Genomic DNA, 14782 nt, shown 5'->3' on the forward strand with positions numbered 1-14782 from the left:
CATCACCGTCTCGTCCGCCACCTTGACCTACGATTGCGCGTCGCCTTTATAATCGCTAGAATGATCGAATATGCAATTGACCTGCACTTGAATTAAGGCTGTTGTTGCGTGGCACTACAATTAAACTTTTGGCACAAATATGTAATACTGTGGCACTGACAATTACTTTGTGCTGTTCAGGTCATTTTAGCCAGCACTTGGTTCAAAAGTGACAGGACAACCCACAGGCACACAGTCAAGAGCAACGAGAGAAAGAGGCATGCTAAATGCACGCCTTGAGGCTGTATTTCAGGTGACCAGAAGTACTTGCAATTTTGTGCAACCCATTTGAAGACACTGCAGGCAACAACAAGCATCAATCACCTCAGGGCGAACGTCCTCACTTCATACAAGCCTTTGGGAAAACGGTACTGCTTGCGGTCGGCAAGCACACGGGCACCAGCTTTCTCGAAGAGCTGCAAAAAGAGGTTGCGGGGACGTGTGATGCTTCCATCACGGTTGTCAACGTCAACACTGTCTTGCGTGATATTGTCCTTGATGACAAAAATGCCATTGTCTCGCAAGCCCTGGAGGCACCGCTGCACAAACAACACCAGGTCCACGTCAGTCAGATGTCCCGTCACCCACTGGCACCAGATCACATCGTAGTAGCCTTCCTCTGGAGCAAAGTCCTGCAGACCTGACACAAAGAAGAACTTTGCCATGGCGCCCAAGAAAATACTATTGGTGCACATCCTCAAGCACAGAGCTCGGTCTTGCCTCGTCTATCTTGACCCACGCATGCACATGAGGCTGTAAAAGCAAAGAACACAGCCTTACCTTGGCAGAAAAGGTTCTCCACACGCTCTGATCCATGGCCAATGTAAGTTCGCGCCTGGTCCAAAAAGGCCTGGTTCTGTTCTACCATGTCAACAGCGTCAAACAGTGGCAGTAGTAAGTGCTTGGTGATGCGGCCGATGCCAGCCCCGCAGTCGAGTGCACGCTGCCTTCCTAGAGGAGCCGCCTTGTCCTATAAGAGGGTTTACACCACGTCTGAAATAGCCCCTGGCATTATCAAGCATTTTAATGCTCTCATAAGTACATTCAATTCCTGTACAGAAGAGAGCAGCTCACATTTATTTGCACCTTTTACACGACTAGACTACCAGCCAAATTTGAGGAATAGCTACAGTAAAATGACAAATAACCCTGTATAATGCCAACATCTGACTCTAGGAGTCCATGGGAACGACCCGCAAAATTGTCTCCATGGGCCAACATCGTCAAGACATCGCTAACTACTACGCTGCAGGGACAAGTGGCCTTTATAGGAAGTGTGAGCATTCCCACAACACTTAACTACATATTGGCCACTAATTGTCCAGCTTTCCCTGATGCATGTGTCCCCTCTCTTCCCCTGAAATTTTCACCTTTTCATGTGTGTATACACACAGACAAATGCACGAAACAGTGGTTAAACACCCAAAAATACCATCCCTAGTGGTCAGTGATTCAACTGTACTGGTGCGTTTGCCATAAACCACTCCTCCATACGTTTCCAGTGCATATCCATAAATCCCCACATTGTGATGCGACAGTGGCCCACAGATGCCAGATCCTACTGAGCTAACAAGCAAATAATCATCACAAAAAAAGCCCCAAAATGAAAATTTATAAAATTTTGCCATCTCTGAAAACAACTATAATATTATTGAAAAATTAATGAGAACTAACAGACCATAATTCCAGTGAAAGTATGGGGGATGTTATGATATCATTTACATTACAATTACTTATATTATCAATTACATTAGAATTACTTATAATACTCATTAACATTAAACTACTTATAACAATCATTTATCTTACAATTACTTATAACATCTTCTATACTTTCCCTGGCATTATTGTCTGTTAGTTCTCATTAATAAAGTGTCCAACAAAAAAAACAAGTCCTTAAATTTACACTTTCCTTTATAATAAAAAAATGTTACACATACCGTATTTACTCACTCACATAATTCTCACCCCCCCTCCCCTGCATTGCCCAGCAAGAATACAATTTTTTTCCCCCTGAGTAATTATTACACCCCCGAAAAGTGCAGCAGTTATGTCATCTACTCCTTCCAACCACGGATGATATTGCACGGCATGCGGGCGCCATCTTTTAAGCATCATGCATATTATCAATAAAGGAACCACAATCTAATCCAAGCCAAAGTGGCAAGTTGCGTTAAAGTGGGTAAGTACTGTGGTGTCTCGAAATGACGAGAGAACGCCACGCTCTTGGAGAGAACGGACGCAACAAAGGTGGTCAGAACAAACCAAACGACACACATTTATTGAACTAATTTAGAACGACGATATCCTAAGCCGAATTACTATAACATCAATCGTGATCAACACGCTAGGACATCCTTACACAATAGTAAACCAACACTCAACAACATGACAAACTAGGCGGTGTCACTAACGCCTGACTCACAACGTGGGCCCACCGCAGACGGCCTGCAGTGCCGTGCACGGCAGACCCGCCGCTGGAGGCTACCATCTGCGCCACCGCCCCACGCAAAAAGACTCGCTTAACTCTCTCGCCCACCACCAAGGCTTGACCTCCGCCAGGGAGTCCCCGCCGGCGCTACCACTCCACCAACCATGATGATGATAGTGGTGATCACCGCTCGTGAACACGCCACCTATCGCTCAATAGTTGTCACCCCTGATATATGGCTTCTGTGCAAGACACGGTCGCCACGTGACGCGAACAACTTTACAGGAAGTGTCAGCACCCCCACATTTTTTTTAATCTTAATTCAAACCATATTCCGAAAAGATAAGAAATCCGCTACACAAGCTCTAACAAAAAAATGATAACACATGTCCCTACATAATGTCCGTGCACCACGACACTGCCACCGGTCGACACTGCTCCACTGCCCAATTCGACGACTTCACCTCAGTACTAGTACCGCAACAGCAACACTGCCGTCGGCGTGACGAACCGTCACTCGCGCCGACACGTCTTCCGGTTGCAACCAGCACTCACGAGGACGCCGGACTGCAGGCAGTTGCGAAGGTCCCAGGCATCTCCATCGCCCGACCTCACGACCGCATTCCTTGCCAGCGGCATTGATGATGTGCAGAAGACAGCCAGCCGCAGGTTACATCACTCCGGCTGCGTACGTTCCAAAACACTCGAAAGAACAATGCAGCAGGCCAAAGGGAAGGAAGCTTCGGGCTCCTCGCCCACGTGGTACGATGGTCAGTACTGCTAGCTAATACATCGGGGACTGCCGAGACTCCCATCTAAAAAAACAAAAATCACTTTTTCTAACTCGTGCATCGCAATATTAAAAAAGAAGTGAGGGAAACAGAGTGCAACACCTCAATGCCACGATCCACCTAGTTGTGCCACGTGCGACAGGCGGCTGCGCAGAGCCCTTAGGCCTAATGAGTCGCTCGACAACAACCGGCATCCACTCGGCACCCAGCCTAGGCGTAGAAGAGGCAGCCGCAAGGAGACACCCACTCTGTAAGGTGGCCCATCGCTCGCCGCACACAGCAGCTTACCGAGCGATTGGCGTCCACCGTCCCGGACGGTGTCACGACGCCGGCAATACCAGACAGCAACGACGCCTGGCTCCCTGAGCCCAACAGAGATAGAAGAAGCTATTTACAGCAAATCAGACCACCCAAGAGGCTTCCGTACTCACTTGCTTCGGGCCTCGCCTACAATCCACATGCTCTAAGATTTGCTCACCCCAGGATGCAGACCGCATGGCTCTCATCCCAACAGAACAACATTTTTGAAAACTAACAACAGAAAAAAGCACTTGCGGGCAGAAAAAAAATGAAAACTCAACGTGCGGACAAGTTCAAAGATGTCACAACAACCGATCTCCTCGCTCTCAACAAAGCACACTGCCGACTCTAGCAAAGAAGTCCCCCTAGGCTTACTCTACCCCGGCTCTAACAAAAGCTTGTACTGAACCGCAAAAACTGTCGTCTGATGCTCCAAAAGCCACGGTGCCAGTGTGGGAGTCTCGAATTGGCGAGCGAGAGCACCATGCTCTTAGATGAATGGACACAGTCGACGCAATCGGAACAAACTAAACAATACACATTTATTTCACTGCTTTAGAATGACGATATTGTAAGCTGAATTATTATAACATCAACCGTGATCAACATGCTAGGACATTTTTACACAATATTAAACTACACCCAACAACATGACAAGACGGTGTCGCGAACGCCTGACTCAGCACGTAGGCCCACCGCAGACGGCCCGTGGTGCCGACCACGGCAGACCCACCGCTGGAGGCTACCGTCCACGCCACCGCCCCATGCCAAAAGAGACTCGCTTAACTCTCTCGCCCGCCACCAAGGCTTGCCCTCTGCCAGGGGTCACCACCGGCATTACCGCTCTATCAACCATGATGATGATAGTGGTGACCACCGCTTGCAAACACACCACTTATCGCTCAATAGTAGTCACCCCTGAAATACGGCTTCTTTACGAGACACGTGTGCGACGCGGCGCAAACAACTTTACAGTGTGTGTCAGCACCCCTGCAGTATATATTGTGTCTATTCGGTGGTTACTTTATGGGGCAATACAGAATGGAGTTACACAGCTGATTTCAAGTTGCAAGAAATTGGTCATATTGTGGCCACTTCATTTTATTTTTCGCACTGTACTTTTTTTCTCAGAAAATTCATCCCAGATAATTCCTCCCCCCCCAATCTTTCATTGGTATTCGACAAGAAAAATTAAGAGGGATTATGTGAGTTACTACGGTATTTATTTTTCACATATTGTCTCTATTTGAATGCGCGTTTGACAGTACATAATTAGCATTCCTTTTGAGTCTACCAGCTGCTGGAAATTTATTTATCAAACCGTTGATACATCATGACACAAGACAGTTATTATCTATAAATATTGCAAGGCTTCTTAATGTTGCTACAAAACAGGGCAGTCACGTCACATTCCACTGGATACTTGCACACTGTGACGTTATGGGGAGTGAAGAGGCCGATGCTGAGGCTAAAATAGCTCTAAATAATTCCCTAGAAATGTGAATTGAGAATTCCTGATCAGACACTAATGCCTTGCCTTGACATGTAATGCATACCTGCACATTAGAACACTATGACAAACAAGAATGACAGTACCGGCGACTGCGTGAATGAAGCAGACTTGCAACTTGAGTATAAGTAAAAAAAAATCACACACTGAAAACTTCGACTTCCACATATGAAATCTCAGATGTTTTTGACTACAGAGTTTTTGGCAGTGTGATATGAGTCAAATTTTTCAAGCATTATTAAAAATCAGCAGCTCACATACATGCTGGTTCTTTTAGCTGCACACATGTTGGGTTGCACAAAAAAGAAGCAGCAGTGCGTGTGGTTGTGGGAAAAAAGCAAATCACTCTCTTTGAACCAAACGACTTTGGGAAGGGCATCAGCCGCGTTAAGCTGTATGCAGACTACAATTAAAATGCGATCTGGTATTGTGCTTTTAATAAACCTTTGAGGGTTTTTTTTTTTGTCAAATGCATCCCGCCAGTACATTTTATTTATTGCTGAATTCAATTTTTCAGACCAATCTATTTGCAGGAGTACTAATACGATTTTGAGCAGCCCAAGAGAGACCTTTCCAGAGCGTGCACTATCACTGCTCTTCGTCACCCAGAATCTGCAAGCCAGCCTCACCCCAATGGACATTATCATGGCCAGTCAACACAGTTCACTGGGCTTACAAAGCCTGCATACTGCATACGGTCTCCATCGCAGATTTTGCAGAGTCTCTGCACAGCAACTTATTATTGTCCTTTACGTGAACCACGTGCGACTGAGTTAGTGCTCGTATTTCGCGTGTTGCAGTCTTCTCGTGACATCACACATGCGCTGACACAACACTGCGAAGCCGCTCTTTGAAACCTAAAGTGTCTTTTTAAAGGCAACACTTTTTGAGCATAATAATAAAAGACTGCTAATAGGTAGTCAAGGCTCCCTAGAACAGGCAAGCCTAATATTGTAATAAATTCTGTCAGCTAAAAATCTCTTTCTCATCTCTTGACAAATGATGCCATACAATCCAAAATGATTGCATCATAGGTCCAATTATCACGCCATTGGCTGATTTGAACATGGCGCACTCAGGAGGGCCACTGTGAGAAGGCACGACATGTCTGTGCACGTGCACGTCATCGCACTGAAAAGCAGTGAATTTGGGTTCGAAAAAAAAAAAAAAAGGGAGAAAGAGAAAAAGTGCCTAACGTCATGATGAAGCCCGTGTGATGTGCTATCACTACCCGTTTAGCTTCCAGCGCTTTCATTGGGGCGAGAGGAGAAAGCAAGTGCAGCATGTATAGAGAAAAAGACGAGCCGCCGTGCCCATGGCAAAGCCCACCCGTCCACTTCTTTATTCCGAACACTGGTCCTCCCTTAATGATGATAGCGATGTTCTTCATCATTTACACAATATTTAACATTCTCCGCGTCCCCGCATTACAACATGTTGATGAAAAACACTAACACACCCAAGTTCGAAGCACACGCTGTTCAAGAGTACTTTTATAAGTCCTGGTCAGTCCACGTGGGCAAAATAGTGATATCCTAACGCGCCTGCTTTTCCAGCGGTGCTTTCTTTGCTTGTTCCACACTTCTGCTTCTGAATATGTTGAGCTTGATAAACCTGCATTGTCGCTGAGCAAGTTTCTTTGGCATGAAAATTCGCAGATAAGACTCTTCCAGGAATATCTCGTGTAGCTGTACTTGAGGAGCCTTTTTCTTTTCTTTCTGTTCATTGCTGCATTTACCTTGTAACCCATCTGCTTTCGCCTTCGTCTGGTCTCTCTCATTCGCCACTGTTGCGCTGTGTAGGCATTTATCAACTTTGCGAAATAAGATGTGCCATGCACACTCTCTTCAACATTGACTTCTGTAGCTTTCTCGAAGAACCCAAGCTTTCAGCAGCGTAAGGGGTTGGCTTTTGTGTCATCGTGGCCTTTTGTTTCTTTCTTCTGTTTCTTCTCGCTTTGAGAATGGGCCTTGATTTTCCTCCATCGGGCACTTGTACGCAGGGCAATGAGGACTTTACAACGTCTAACGTCTGCCAGCCATAGCTTATACACATCCTCAACATCTAGTGGGTGGCCTTTTGGGTCTACAAAGTCTTCCCCCTTTTCAATCATGAAAATGCCTTTCACCTCGAACACCGGAGTTTTTCTAGGTGTCTTGACAACAGGTTCATGGGTATTGCACGCTGACGACAGTTCTACAGACGGAGGCCAGATCCTTGTCAGTAGCGGTTGTTCTGTGCAGGCTCCCTCGATGGTCGTTACTTCAGTCAAGGTCCTGATCGATTGGGTTTCACCACACTCAAGAATATGTCCTGAGGCTGACTCGACTGGCATCTGTGCTACAAGATTGTAGTCCAATATGCCTTGGCTGGATAGTGGTGACGCACAGAGAGCGCCTTTCTTTCTGCTTCCATTTTAATCTGTAGTCTTGTTGTCTTTAAACGAGCCTGCCGTGCCTTTAATGTGTCGGCGATTTTATATTCGGTTCTGACTTTCTCTAGAATGATCTGGCGCTCATAAACTTCCGCCTCCTCCATCTGAGATTCCAAATTATCTATGTCAACTGCATCCTCTACTTCCTTGTCGATTCTTTTGAGTTCCTCATACTGCTCAATCAAAACTCGGTGAATACGTCGTAACTCACAGATTGGTGGGCGATCCAATCGCCGAAAACGTAAGAGGTCTGCGATGATCTGCGTGATGGCCTTGCGTGTTTGACTTCGCTTTTCGTAGAAGGCCTCCATTATCCAGTCCAGTGTCGGAAACGTGATAAGTCACTGGCCGGCTGTGTCACGAGGCGAAGTCGGAGTCAACACAGCATCCATCGCAGAAGGTTCGCACAACGAATATCCGTCACTTGTCGGGCTGTCGTTCTTCATGATCTTGTGCGTATCGGGCCATTGTCTTGAAGGGCGAGTTAGTACTGAGCCGGAGAAAACGAGAGGGCTCCCGTCTCGCGAGCCTCCAGACGGTGCCTGCACTCATGGGGCTGCGCTGTCAAGATGTACGTCGTTTACCTATGGACTGTCTTCACTTGTGAATATCGGGCCATCGTCTTGAAGGGCGTGACAGTACTGAGCAGAATAACACATGAGGGCTCCGGCCTTGCGAGTTCCAGACAGTGCCTGAACTCACGGGGCTGCACTGTCAAAATGTACGTCGTTGACCTATTGATTGCCTTGACTTGTGAATATTGGGCCGTCATCGTGAAGGGCGAGTCAGGACGGAGCTGAAGTAGACGTGAGGGCTCTCGTCTCGCGAACCTCCAGACGATGCCTGTACTCACGTCAGTCATTGGGTGCCCCTAGTGGTTTCAGTTGCAACCGGAGTCGTGCTCCCAGGTCTCAGCGGTGGTTAGGCCTCCCACATCAGCTTTACCGACGGCATGAAAAAGGTCCTCGAGGCTACAACTGCGGTCGAAATTCCTGAAGTCTGCTCTGTCTCACCCTTGAAGGTCTTGTGCCGGAATGTGTGTCCCGCGTGCTGAAAGCACGCTCCTACATGACGTGTCGATTCACCGTGCCTGGCCCATGTATGGAAACACGTGGTACTGATGTCACAGTGGCTACTTAAACCGCTGCGAAATAAACGGCGCGGATTTTCTCGCTTGCCTATCGCCTGGACTGCCATCGTCTCCCTTTTTTCACCAATCTTCCACTGATAGCGACGGGTGCCGCTACGACATGGTGTCAGAAGTTATGTGGTCCGCCCACCTTTAACGCCATCGGGGGAAAAAAAAACAGCGCCCAGAGGCTGCAATGGCCACTGCACCACCGCCACCTCCGCCGGGCCTTTAGCAACCACCGTCGCTGGACTTTAACACTACCTCGGAGTGGCCGGCATGAATACAACACTTTGACGACTATCGATATGTGTCGAGCCTGAATGAGCGCTCGGAGGAGGCGCAAGTGCGCACTCTGCTGTATACCATGGGGAGGGGGCAAGCAAGGGACATCTTCATTACTTTCAATCTCTCTGCAGAAGATTCGAAAAAGTTTGTTTGAGCTGGTCAAAAAGAAGTTCGACGAGTACTTCATCAAGAAGACCAACGTTGTGTACGAGAGCGCTTGCTTTCACAAGCGGCACCAGATGCCGGGCGAGTCTATTGACCAGTTCATGATGGCTCTACACATCTTGGCGGAAAAATGCGACTTCGGAGAATTCAAGCAGCGCCTCATCCGAGACCGGTTCGTCGTTGGCCTGTGGGACGAAAAACTTTCCTAGTCGCTTCAAATGAACCCGAAGCTATCTCTCGCGACAGCTCTAGCAAAGGCCCACCTGAAAGAGATAGTTCAGCAGCAACAAGCAGGGCTTCGCAACTCCAACGAGGTTCGCGACAGCACTCAGTCCAATCCATGTGAAGTCAACGTCGACACAGTGGCTCACCGCACGAAACCGCGCTGTAGTGAGAACACCCGGCCGCCACCAGTTCGTTACCAAAGACAGTGCATCTTCTGCAGCGGACACTCCCACCCTAGCAGACTGTCCAGCTAGAGCGCAGAAGTGCTTTAACTGCGGCGTAAAAGGACATTTTGGAAAGGTGTGTCTCAAAGGGACTTCTCTAAGCAACAAGCGAAAGGTACGAGTCTCGTCCGTACAAAAAGACACTGGGGAAATTTTTCTAGGCGCAGTGGAGGCGCCTGGCGCCAAGGCGTGTTAAGTTCAGATATTGGTTAATGCAGTGCCTGTTTTCGCAAAGGTTGACTCGGGGGCAGAAGTGTCCGTAATTCCAGCATCGTTTCCTGGACTTCCCATGGGCTTAGAAAAGGCCGACGTCTTGACAGGCGCTAGCGGTGCCCGACTAAATGTTCCGGGCAAGTTTCAGGCAGATATAGTTTGGAAGGGACAAACTTTTCGCCAAACATGTTATGCCATCAGTCCTTTGCGCCGTGTACTGCTAGGGTTGCCAGGTCTGGAAGCATTAGGAGTTAAGTTCGCTGACTCTGTCGCTGAGAAAAAGTCTGACTACGAGGTTTTGTGCCCTCAGGTTTTTGAAGATTTAGGCTGTATGCCTGGGGAGTATACAATCAGGCTAAAACCAGATGCAGTTCCATTTGCAGTAAGCGCACAACGCAGGATTCCTATACCGCTTCAGGAACCTGTGAAGCGGGAACTGGATAAGATGGAACAAAAGGGCGCGATTCGGGCAGTCGAAGAGCCAACCGAATGGTGTGCCAGCATTGTTCCCGTACAAAAGCCCTCAGGAAACGTAAGAATCTGTGTCAACCTTACGCAGTTGAACAAGTTTGTCCTAAGAGAAAGGTATATGTTGCCTACTGTAGACCAAGCACTAGGCTCACTTGCCGGCGCGAAATGGTTTTCCAAACTAGACGCGAATTCCGGATTTCACCAGGTGCGACTCAGCAAGGCCTCAGAACTACTGACCACGTTCATTACGCCGTTTGGGCGGTACTGTTTCACTCGGTTGCCGTTTGGTATTACTTGAGCCCCAGAGTACTTTCAAAGGAGAATGTCTAAAATCCTGGCAGGCCTTCCTGGTGTCATTAACCTGATGGACGATATTCTCATATTTAGTGACAGCAAAAAGCAACATGATTCTAGGCTATCGAATGTCTTAGCTAGGTTGGTCCAGTCTAACGTTACGCTTAACAAAGCAAAGTGTGTATTTGGAGCACGAAGCATGAGCTATTTGAGTCACTTTCTAAGTGAAGAAGGCGTACAGCCTGATCCGCCTAAACTCAGAGCCATTAAAGAGCTGAATCCGCCCTCGAATATTTCACAATTGCGCAGTGTTCTCGGCATGGCCAATCACCTAGGCCGCTTTTTGCCAAACTTAGCGCAAACCACTGCCCCACTACGAACGCTTTTGCAGAAAAAGACTGAATGGGTTTGGGGTCCATCTCAGAACACAGTTTTCGATAGCTTAAAAGCTCTTATCTGCTCGGCAAATTGTATGGCCATGTACGATCCACGACTTCCCACAATTCCTTTGGCGGATGCCTCCTCGTTTGGTCTCGGGGCCGTCCTTTTCCAAAAACAACGTAATGGTGAGCACCGCCCGATAGCGTTCGCTTCAAGGTCATTGACCAAAATCGAGCAGTGCCATGCGCAAGTCGAAAAGAAGGCACTAACATTAACATGGGCGGCCGAAAGATTTGATGAATATATACGAGGTATCGATGTGACGTTCGAAACAGACCACAAACCTCTTGTCTCGTTGCTCGGTAAAATACCTATCGATTTGTTGACGCCAAGAGTGCAGCGCTTCAGAATGCGGTTGATGCGGTATCAATTTAAAATTGTGTACGTTCCTGGCAAAAGCTTAATTATGGCGGACGCTCTTTCACGAGCGCCGATGAAAGCAGATAAACTCGCCGGAAAACTGACCGTCTCAGAAGTCTCGTCATTTGTTAAATCTTGTGTTCAAGGGCTTCAAACAGGCGACAATTTTGTTAACAGAGTATGTGATGCTCAAAAGACGGATGTTGTTTGTCAGGCCTTGCTGAAGTTGTCGCTAAGGCTGGCCAGGAAAACCAAAACTTCCTTGCTACCTAGCTCAATACTGGCAGGAACGTGCCGTTATTGCCGAATGCAATGGCATGTTGCTAAAGGGGACTACCTTTATGGGACTACCTAAAGGGGACTATCAGCTAAAGGGGACTACCTATTGGTTGTACCTCAATGCCTAAGAAAGGAAGTACTAACCAAGCTCCATGATGGGCATCAGGGCATCTCAAAGACAAGAGCTTTGGCGAAAAAACTAGTCTGGTGGCCAGGCCTCGGCGAACAACTCGCACGGCAAGTAAAAGAATGTGTTACTTGTGCACGGTTTGTCAACCAGAACTGTGAGCCGTTGATCTCAACCTTAACGCCAAGTTGCGCGTGGGAACGAGGGGGTCGACTTGTATTTTGTCAACAACTGTCACTACCTTGTTGTGGTCGACTACCTGTCGCGGTATCCGGAAGTAGCCCTTCTTCCCTCAACGAAAACTGGTGTGGTTATAGAGGTGCTAAAAAGCATTTTTGCACGTCATGGCATTCCGGAGACTGTGGTGACAGATAATGGACCACAGTTTTCATGTACCGAGTTTGAGAAGTTTGCCCATGATTACGGCTTTGGTAACGTCACTGCAAGCCCTAGGTACCCTCAGGCTAATGGGGAAGTAGAACGCATGGTTCAAAAGCCCCTGATACTCAAATCCAAGGACCCATACTTGGCTCTGCTTGCCTACAAGGCGACTCCAGGCGTCCTCGGCTCTAGTTCGATAGAAATCCTTATGGGCCGGCGTCTTCGGACAAGAGTTCCAATGGCACCGCAGCTCCGTGATCCAGAGCAGCCACCGCTGCTTACTCTTGCGACCAAAGACAGAGCCAACAAAAAGTTGCAAGCACAGTACTACAACAAACGCCACCGAGCCAAGAAGTTGAATAAACTAACACCAGGTGATTCTGTTTGTGTAACGGATAGGAAAGTCAGAGGAATTGTGCTAGCGACAGCCGCTACTCCCCGTTCCTACATAATACAAACTGAGGATGGGGTTACACTACAGCATAACAGACGAATGCTGCACCGCATGCCACAACAGGGGCATTGTGAAGGCAGCTAAGAGTTCCCAAACGAAAGCGAGTCAGCCGACTTGGTTTCGACGGAAAGGGCGCCACCCGCTGCCTCAATGTCAGCTTCAGTTCCAATAGATTCTGAAGCTGTGACTTCCATGTCAGTACCTTCCACCTCCGTGACTGTGACCAGGTCTGGCAGAGTGGTTAAGCGACCGGTTCGCTATGGTATTAATGAATACGCTTTTGTTCGTAGTTCGTTACCACTAAGGGTTTTAGGTTTTGTTCATGTGTGAATGTTCTAAATTCCACATGCAAAACCACTGTTATTTTGCAAAAGGGGGAATGTGCCAGAATGTGTGTCCCGTGTGCTGAAAGCGCGCTCCTACATGACGCGCCGATTCACCGTGCCTGGCCCATGTATGGAAACACATGATACTGACGTCACAGTGGCTACTTAAACTGCTGCGAAATAAACGGCGGGGCTTTTCTTGCTTGCCTATCGCCTGGACTGCCGTCGCCTCCTTTCTTTCAGCGATCACCGACTGATAGCGGCGGGCGCTGCTACGACAGGTCCTTCCTCTCAGGATTCACGGCACCAAAATATAGAAAAAAGGTTGAGCCGCCGTGCCCATAGCGAAGCCCACCCGTCCACTTCTTTTTTATTCCGAACACTGGTTCTCCTTTAGAGATGATAGCGACGTTCTTCGTCACTTATACAATATTTAACAGTATGCGCCTCCCGCACACGCAAGCAGCATGCACCTCCGGACATATGCTTGTTTTGCGCTGAAGGGTGTTATCACACATTTTTTGTCACATACAATAATTTTCTAGACATCATAGCATCACGAAATACCCATCTATTTGTTTTGATGCTGCTTACCTGTAAAATTATTTATAATGAATGGCGATAATCAACTGTTCTTTACTCTGAAAATGAAATGCACTCGTAGTTGTCTAGCTTTTTTACGTCTTTACATCTTCCTATACATGAGATATCGTTCCCTCACGCACTATAACATTGTGTTTCAATATATGCGAAACTACCCGTACACAACACATATTACACAGCCTATCGGCACTTTACACTTGCAAGTCTGACACAATAAAGACACCATACCATGCTACTCGTTGCTTCAAAAGCTAGTTCGATCGTTATATGTTCTACGATACTATTATTAGAGTGGCCGTTTTGTCCCAAGGCCTTTTACGCGTTAATCAGTTTCGCTAAATCTGACAGAGTATGTGTACTTCTGTTGTCATCGAACGTTCATAAACATTCGGCAGCATGTGCTCATAAGTGTGAGTGATTTTGAAGTAGTCACCATCTATGCTAAAGAAAATACTAAATCGAGGTGATTGTGGAAAAGATTACTGCATATATCAAAGCATAATTGCATGTTGCATTCAAAGCCCGTCTCTTATCATTCTTCGCGTTAGCCCATTTCCACTTCAAATGCGCGAAATATCGTCTATTCATTTGCAAATTAAAAAAAGAACGTAATCACTGAACAAGCGGCAACAAACGCGTCACAAAATTTCACGCGTTTCCTCCATGACTACACTGCGCAGTAGGCACCTTGAAGCAGCGATAGGATAGGCCTCGAACGGGAAGCAACGTAAGAGATGACGCGCCATTTTGCAATCAACCTATTGCGATGCGCTCTACACCCCGATTTGACTCGGTGACGCCGCAGTTACGTGCGTAGTTTTTCACGTTGTATTGGTGTGAGTTACGTGCAGCTTCGATATACAACAATGGTGTATTTCCACGTTCTACTGATACCAGTGCAATGATACCGACTACAAAAACTGTTGCATTAAGCACCACTGAAATACAACGTGTGAATGTCACGCAAGTGAGTTCAGTGCAGTGACGAACATGTCAGGGGGAGCGGGAGGCCTTTGCATTTTCACAGCACAAGCTGAGAACTGTGTCTTGCGTTTGTTGAGCCCATTGCGACCCAACTGGCTGCCATACAGACACTGATGCAGGATCAAAATGATCGTATCTTCACCGAAGTGACCTATCACCAGGATGCTGCTCACCAACACAACACTGCATGCCAAGCACATATTGTGACGACGCGAGATTGACGAGCACACAAAGCGCCTCAAACAAATACGATTTATTGATCGCAGGAAACAGACTGCAACGACTTCTTTGTCTTTTGCCCTCGGCCAAGGAC

The 14782-nt window shown here is 47.4% G+C and overlaps 1 protein-coding gene and 1 long non-coding RNA gene across 2 annotated transcripts in view; both read right to left on the reverse strand.

Annotated features, from left to right (window-relative positions):
* Positions 1 to 243: 243 nt before the first annotated feature.
* Ntmt (N-terminal methyltransferase) overlaps positions 244 to 14782 on the reverse strand; it is an 82446-nt gene continuing 67907 nt past the window's right edge. The window contains exons 3-4 of the mRNA XM_037412962.2: positions 820 to 1009; positions 244 to 679 (exon numbers count right to left, since the gene is read on the reverse strand). Of these exons, the coding sequence (XP_037268859.1) occupies positions 360 to 679; positions 820 to 1009 (510 nt within the window). The 3' untranslated portion in view covers positions 244 to 359. The remainder of the gene's footprint in view (positions 680 to 819; positions 1010 to 14782) is intronic.
* LOC142776750 (uncharacterized) lies at positions 2294 to 3585 on the reverse strand. Its single transcript, XR_012887781.1, has 2 exons — positions 3364 to 3585; positions 2294 to 3285 (listed from the first exon to the last, which is right to left on the reverse strand). It is a non-coding gene; the product is annotated as an uncharacterized LOC142776750 (long non-coding RNA).

The sequence above is a fragment of the Rhipicephalus microplus genome, chromosome X, assembly GCF_043290135.1.
Source record: "Rhipicephalus microplus isolate Deutch F79 chromosome X, USDA_Rmic, whole genome shotgun sequence".
NCBI lineage: Eukaryota > Metazoa > Arthropoda > Arachnida > Ixodida > Ixodidae > Rhipicephalus > Rhipicephalus microplus.